This window comes from Arachis hypogaea, chromosome 4 (genome assembly GCF_003086295.3).
Source record: "Arachis hypogaea cultivar Tifrunner chromosome 4, arahy.Tifrunner.gnm2.J5K5, whole genome shotgun sequence".
In the NCBI taxonomy this organism is placed as follows: Eukaryota; Viridiplantae; Streptophyta; class Magnoliopsida; order Fabales; family Fabaceae; genus Arachis; species Arachis hypogaea.
The window spans coordinates 102,510,097-102,517,782 of record NC_092039.1 but is presented as its reverse complement, the minus strand read 5'-3'; the positions used below and the strand labels follow the sequence as shown (position 1 = coordinate 102,517,782).

At 29.9% G+C, this 7,686-nt stretch overlaps 1 protein-coding gene across 1 annotated transcript; it reads left to right on the top strand.

Moving 5' to 3' along the window:
• The first annotated feature begins 214 nt into the window (after window positions 1-214).
• On the top strand, window positions 215-3,670 carry LOC112795099 (receptor-like protein 54). Its single transcript, XM_025837057.2, has 2 exons — window positions 215-3,258; window positions 3,435-3,670. Exon 1 carries the CDS (start codon window positions 275-277, stop codon window positions 3,245-3,247), a length of 2,973 nt encoding a protein of 990 aa, XP_025692842.2. The 5' UTR covers window positions 215-274; the 3' UTR covers window positions 3,248-3,258; window positions 3,435-3,670.
• Window positions 3,671-7,686: the final 4,016 nt, after the last annotated feature.

Here is a 7,686-nt window from a genome sequence, read left to right as displayed (position 1 = left end):
GAATTATTATTGTACATAGAAAAAAGAAATTTATTAAATGAAATTAAAGAGAAATATTACCTAGCGGCATTATTTTTCTTATATCTATATTCATATATGCTGAATCTGTCAAACAGCACCAGTGCCATGGATCAACAAATTCACATTCAAATATACTTCACTTAATCAAACACTCGGCTATAAAAGGAATAACTTCGATCAATGATATACACAATCTTCACCACACATAAAATCAGCCATACAAGGTTCAAACACTTGCCACCAAAACAAAATAATGATGTCATTTCAAAAGCTTCTATTTTCTTTGTTCATAAACTTATGCATGATGAGGTTGATTACCAATATCGATGCATCTACTACTACAAGCCAATGCCTAAGTCATCAACAATTCATGTTGCTAAACATGAAGCACAACCTCATATACAACCCTTTCAAATCAACAAAACTTGTTCATTGGAATCAAAGTGGTGTTGTTGATTGCTGTCAATGGAATGGAGTATCATGCAACAATGGTCATGTCATTGGCCTTGACTTGAGTCAAGAATCTATTTCTGGAGGTCTACACAATTCTTCAAGTCTGTTCAACTTTGAACATCTGCATAGCTTGAATTTGGCTTTCAACAACTTTGGCTCTTTCATACCATCAGATATTGTAAAGCTGAAGAATTTGAGGCATTTGAACTTATCTAATGCTGGATTTTGCGGCCAAATTCCAAAGGGTATCTTCCAAATTCAAACTCTGAAGACGCTTGATGTATCAAACAATGAAGAACTTGAGGGATCCTTACCAGAATTCTCACAACATGGACAACTTGACACGTTGATTCTCAGCAACACAAATTTTTTTGGACAGTTAGTAAGTTCTATTTCCAATTTGAAGCAGTTGTCAACTTTAGATCTTTCTAACTGTCAATTCAATGGGACACTTCCTGATTCTTTATCTGAACTCACCAATTTGGTGTATCTAGACTTGTCATACAATAGATTCAGTGGTCCTCTTCCATCTTTCAATAAGTCCAAGAATCTCCAATATTTGTCTCTTCTTCAAAATGAACTGACTGGAACAATTCTTTCTACTCAATGGGAAGAACTTTTGAACCTCTGCATAATCAATTTAGGAGATAACTTCTTCAGTGGTAAGATTCCCAAAAGTCTCTTTACAATTCCATCACTACAAGAAGTTACTCTATCTGATAATGGTTTTGAGGGTCTCTTGGATGAATTCCAAAATGCAACAGCTTCCACATTAGAGTTGGTTGATTTGAGTATCAACAAATTAGAAGGGCCTATTCCTTTGTCTTTATTTGGTCTTAAAAGACTTAGCCTCCTCAATCTTTCATCCAATAAATTCAATGGAACTATACATCTAGATACAATTCACAAAAAATTGCCATATCTACGTGTATTAGGCCTTTCAAATAATAAATTGTCAGTTGAAATAGCTGATGAGGATCCTAGTCTTTCATTCTTCCCTAACCTGACAAATGTATTGTTGGCTTCTTGCAATTTAAAGAAATTCCCAAGTTTCTTGAAGAATCAACCCAAGTTATTTGATTTAGACCTATCCAACAACTTGATTCAAGGACCAATACCTAATTGGATTTGGAAATTTGATTCCATGGTTTCCCTAAATCTTTCCAACAATCTTCTCACAGATTTGGAAGGTCCTTTGGAAAATCCCAATTCAAGTCTTTTGATGATTGATCTTCACTCCAACCAAATTCGCGGGTCAATTCCATATTTCACAAAATACGTTGTACATTTGGACTTCTCAAACAATGAATTCAGCTTTATCCCACCTAACATTGAAAAGTACCTTCCCTTCTTGTTTTACCTCTCCTTAACAAACAACAGCTTTCATGGAAAAATCCCTGAATCCTTTTGTAACTGTTCTTCTATTAGAATGCTTGATCTTTCACATAATAACTTTGATGGTCCCATTCCCAAGTGTTTGATAGCAAGAAATAATACTCTTAGATTACTGAATCTTGCTGGAAACAAACTCACAGGTCATATATATGACACAATATTCTCAAGTACATGTAATTTAAGGTATCTTGATCTTAATGTAAATCTACTTAGAGGTACCGTACCGAATTCACTAGCCAATTGCCAAAAGCTAGAGGTACTAAACTTGGGAAACAATAGTTTGAGTGATGAATTTCCTTGCTTCTTGGGCAACATTACCACCCTGCAAGTACTAGTTTTGAGGTCGAACAAACTGCATGGACCTATTGATTGCAGCCATAACACAAGTCATTGGAAGATGCTTCGTGTTGTTGATCTAGCCTCGAATAAATTCGTCGGCACACTACCTGGAAAACTCTTGCAAAGTTGGACAGCTATGATGGATGATGGAAATTACACAAAGGAGAATGGAATCTACTTGTATTTTAACATGTATGATTTTGGTCATTATATTCGTTACAAGGATATGTTAGCACTAATCAACATTGCTATTGTCAAAAGATTGGCCAAGATCTTTGCAAATGACCCTCCTTATATATTTGATGACATGTTGAATTATGCTATCAAAGGCAATCAATTGCCATATGGAGGAACCTACTTGGATTCAGTTACAGTTGTCAACAAAGGGATGCAAATGAAGTTGGTCAAAATTTTCTCAATCTTCACTTCCTTGGATTTCTCATCCAACCATTTTGAAGGTCCAATACCAGAAGAGCTTATGAGTTTGAAAGCTCTGAATGTACTCAACATGTCACACAATGCTTTCTCCGGCCACATTCCATCATCCTTAGGAGATTTAACTGCGCTCGAGTCTTTAGACCTATCAAATAACACTTTGTTTGGAGAGATTCCAACAGAGATTTCAAGTTTAACTTTCCTTGCAGTGTTGAATCTCTCCTTCAATCATTTGGAGGGAAAAATTCCAACAGGAACACAAATTCAATCTTTTGATATCTATTCCTTTGAAGGCAATGAAGGTTTATGTGGACCTCCTCTAACTAATAATTGTGGTGATGATGGAGTTCAAGGGTTGCCACCAACACCATCAGCATCTTCTGAAACACATAACTCAATTGATTGGAATTTCTTAAGTGCTGAATTGGGATTCACTTTTGGGATTGGTGTTATCATTCTTCCCCTTATCTTCTGGAAGAAATGGAGATTGTGGTATTGGAAGCATTTGGATGATTTGCTTTGGAGGATCATTCCTCAGCTTGATTTTGTATATGAACAACATGGGCAACACAAGTACAAAACTCTAAGGTGGATATCTGCATGATTTCATGAATGGTAATGAGCATATAAATTTTCATGCAGTCTTTTTCATATCTAGTATTTTAAGATTTTGTACAAACATGGACTTTATCCAATAGGATTTTGAAGTATATATTTATAGCTACTGAATAAAGAAATCCTTATCTAAATTTGTTAATGAATAGTAACAATCAAAATTCAAAATATTGCAGGGATCGTTTTGAGTTGTTTGGGTTCCGCTAGATGAAGGTTGAAAGATGAAGAGAAAAAGCAAAGAATCAGAGTAGAATAACAGGAGAATTTAGAATAATATACCACTCTTTTATTTTTCTCATTAATAATTTTAATTTTTGGCTGGTGTCCTATTATTATACATTGTTGTTTATCAGTTATTGCAGAGTATAATTTATGAGAATATGAAAGTAAGTTGCAAGAAACAAATTGTATGTAGATTGTGTTTACAACATTGTTTTGCTGCGTGTAAATTTTTGGTTATTAGCTTTTAACTGTGCAACGAGATATGGGATAAATTATTAAATGTTTAGTTATACGTATTTGTTTTATAAAAAATTAGCATAATATAATATGTATACGCATAAGACGTTTTTTTTAAAGATATTTTTTAATAATTAAAATTTAATACATATAATCAATTAAAATGTATTATTTTTATCAAAATTAGGCTAGACAAATTTATTTGACCAAAAAAATAGTGAATTAAATGTTAGACTGGTCTAAATTATTATTTTTTTTATAGAAAATAACTACAATTTTCTATTATAAAAAATGACTAAAATACTTCTATTATATATATATATATATATATATATATATATATATATATATTGAGAATTCGAAATTCTAGTTTTTTATTTTTCTGTTGTTATAGGGTTTGGATTTAGAATTTTCAAAATTATATATATATATATATATATATATATATATATATATATAGGAGTATTTTAATTATTTTCTATAATAAGAATATTGTAGTCTTTTTTTATAAAAATTAATATTAATTTAGACCAGTTCAAAATTTGATTCACCATTTATTCGCTCAAATCAATTTGTCTAACCTAATTTTGACAAAAATAATACGATTTAATCGATTATATGTGTTTAATTTTAATTATTAAAAAATATTTTTAAAAAAAGACATTTTAAATACTTTTATCTAAGTAACTCCCTAATATGTATTGTTCTCACAATAAGAATGTTGACTTTTATTCACGTCTTTACCGATGACTAAGGAGTAGATAATTTGTTTTAGCCATCGATAAAAGTTCCTGAGTAAAAGTTTCATTAAAAGTTTTCAACAAATATTACCAATGACTAGTCATCTGTAAATAATAATAATAATAATAATAATAATAATAATAATAATAATAATAATAATAATAATAATAATGCCAATAAAATTGATAATAAAAGTATTTTTTAAAAAAAAAAGAAAAATTATCAATAAGTTATAACTTAAATTATATAATTTTTCTATACTCAATTAAAAAGTTACAGGTTTGAGTTTCCTATTTTTAATATAAAAAAAAGAAAAATTTATGACTTTTTATAAACAGTTGAACTAGGTATTGTTTGAAGGTGTTTTTTTATTCAGTTTTTCATTACATTAATTTAAAAAAAATAAAAAAAATATATTTAAATAGATTTATTTATTTTTCAAATTAAATATACATCTAAAAAATAAACTAAATAAAACTAAAATTTAAAATTTTAATTTTAAAATTTCCATTTCATCTTCAAAATTTTTAATTATTAACACATTCCAATTTAAATACACATCCAAAAATAAATTAATAAGTAAAATTAAAATTCAAAATTTCAATTTTAAAATGTTCAAATAAAACTTAAAACTTTCAATTATTAACACATTCTAAACAAAACTCTAACAAAAATCATATTTCAGCCAATCAAAATTGCTATTGTTGTAATATATATATATATATATATATATATATATATATATATATATATATATATATATATATAGGAGAGATATATATAGAGATATATATAGGAGAGATATATATAGAGAGAGAGATTGATTTGGGAGCACATGCCCCACTTAAATCTTCTTTTTCTCTTTTTACACTCTCTCGAACTCTTTCTACCTCCTTCTAGCTATTCCTCATTTTCTTTTCCCTGTTTCTTCGTAAAAAAAACTCAAACCTTCTCGTTTTTTTAATCTCCTCTTTCATTAGAGAGAGAGATTAATTTAAATCTCCTTTTTCTCTTCTTACACTCTCTCGAACTCTTTCTACCTTCCTCTAGCTATTCCTCATTTTCTTTCTCCTGTTTCTTCATAAAAAACTCAAACCTTCTCGTTTCCTTAATCTCCTCTTCTATTAGAGAGAGAGAGAAAGAGAGAGAGATTGATTTGGGAGCACATACTCCACTTAAATCTCATTTTTCTCTTCCTACACTCTCTCGAGCCCTTTCTACCTCCCTGTAAGAATTCTTCATTTTCTTTTTCCCGTTTTTTCATAAAAAAACTCAAACCTTCTCATTTTCTTAATCTCCTCTTTCATTCTATCTTCTTCGTTTCAAAATTTTTACCCAACTACAACACACTAGATTTCATTTTATCCTTCTATTTCTCCATTTTAATACATCACTTATACCAAAAAAAATTTATTTTTTCACAATCCCAAATCATGGAGTTCATCTTAATGAGTGGGGAAAGTACTCAATTTTTTTGTTCCGGTTATTATTGAGACTTTAAGATAACTCTTTGACTCAATAATTAGCTATATCTCTAATTTTTGTCATTCCTATATTTGTGGGTATCCATAAATCCGAATTAGGATTAGAAAATTTGAGACTCCAGTCAAATTGAGTAAGATTTTGTTAATTGACAACATTATTGGACATCATTTGGTAGCTCAGTGACGCGCTCAGAGTTGATTCCGATTCTTTAGAACCAATTAAGTTGTAAGTGGATATTATATCTATAATTTTTTTAAGTGTACTATTATCAATATTTAAATTGAACCATTATTTTTAGCATTTGAAAATATTTGATTATTGTGATTTTTGAATTATTGGAATGAATATCAATTTTTGAAAAACTCATAATTTTATAAAAATACACACGAGACGATATTTATATATTTTATAAAGCATACATATTTTTCTTATTTGACTTTGTTAAAACTTAATTAAAATTTTTAGTATACATTCTTACATATATATTCTATTTTTATGAAATTTAGTAATATGTGATTTGGTTCAGATTGATTTAGGAGACTCTAACTAGAAAACTGTAGTTAATGACAGTTATGATATTAACCTAGATACATATGACTCAGACCTCATCTAGCAAGGGCGTTACTAGCCTAACGTGTAGGCAACACGTTGGATCTATGATATCGTATTAGCACACTAGAAGAAAGGGCTACCCTTAGAGGTGGAGCTGCCCAAGTATGTAACGTTCGATTTGATTTGACTTCTGAAATAAGAACTCCCATTTTAGTTCACCTGTTTAACTATTTATCTATTTGTTTGCATAATTAATTAATACGAATTTCTCATCTCTGAAAAGAAATATAATTTTCAAGGTAAAACTTGTATTGTCTCGTAAGTTATAGATATAATATTTGCTCATTGAGTTGCAAAATTCACCCTATCATCATATTTTTATATTTTTCAGATATATGTGTCATTTCAAGTTCCATTTCACCCACCCCACAATAGATCTTATTTATTTTGGTAAGCCTTTCTTCTTTTCAAGGGCTATGTGTTTATATAATGAAACTTTCGTGCAAAAATCTAAATTTTTGTCAATGCTCCATATGTCATAGGCAGAGTCCTCATGTGGGTAATGTTATTTTGGATCTTTGACTGTTTAGATAGTAATTATGTTTTGATTATGTAAGACATATGGATTCAACTATATACCTTAGTTATCAACTTAATATATATGATGCGACTTTTGATATGTTTGGTTGGCGAATATATTTGGAATATGTTGTTATTGTTGTCTTTGGAAATAAATATTTATTATTGATACAGGAAGATAATATTCATATTGGTAAGATTATAGGAATAGAGGAGACTTTGTCTGTTTTTCTAAAAATTTAGTCGATTGGCTTGCCGAGGGATGTGTCCATTGAGCGCCAGTCATGACTTGGTTTAGGCCATAACAAAATGGTATCAGAGCCTTAGATTTTTCTGTGTAATATGGAGCAAGTATCCTTTAGTAAGATCACTATTGTGCAAATGGAAGCCGACCTATTTTCACAAAGTGTGATGTTACCAGAGGCCTATAAAAATTTGTCCTCAATCCTTTGTTCTCATAATTCCTTCTATCTATCCTATTGTCTTTTGAACCCCATATACATATATTATTTGTGATCCAATCATTTTACTTATTCAATATATAAGTGGAAGATGTTACCTATGAAAAGACGTAGTGGAACTATTTGTGCTCCTGATACTTCTGAATCCAAT

Coding starts and splice junctions, on each gene's coding strand:
- LOC112795099 (XM_025837057.2), top strand. CDS start 275: ATGATGTCATTTCAAAAGCTTCTATTTTCTTTGTTCATAAACTTATGC.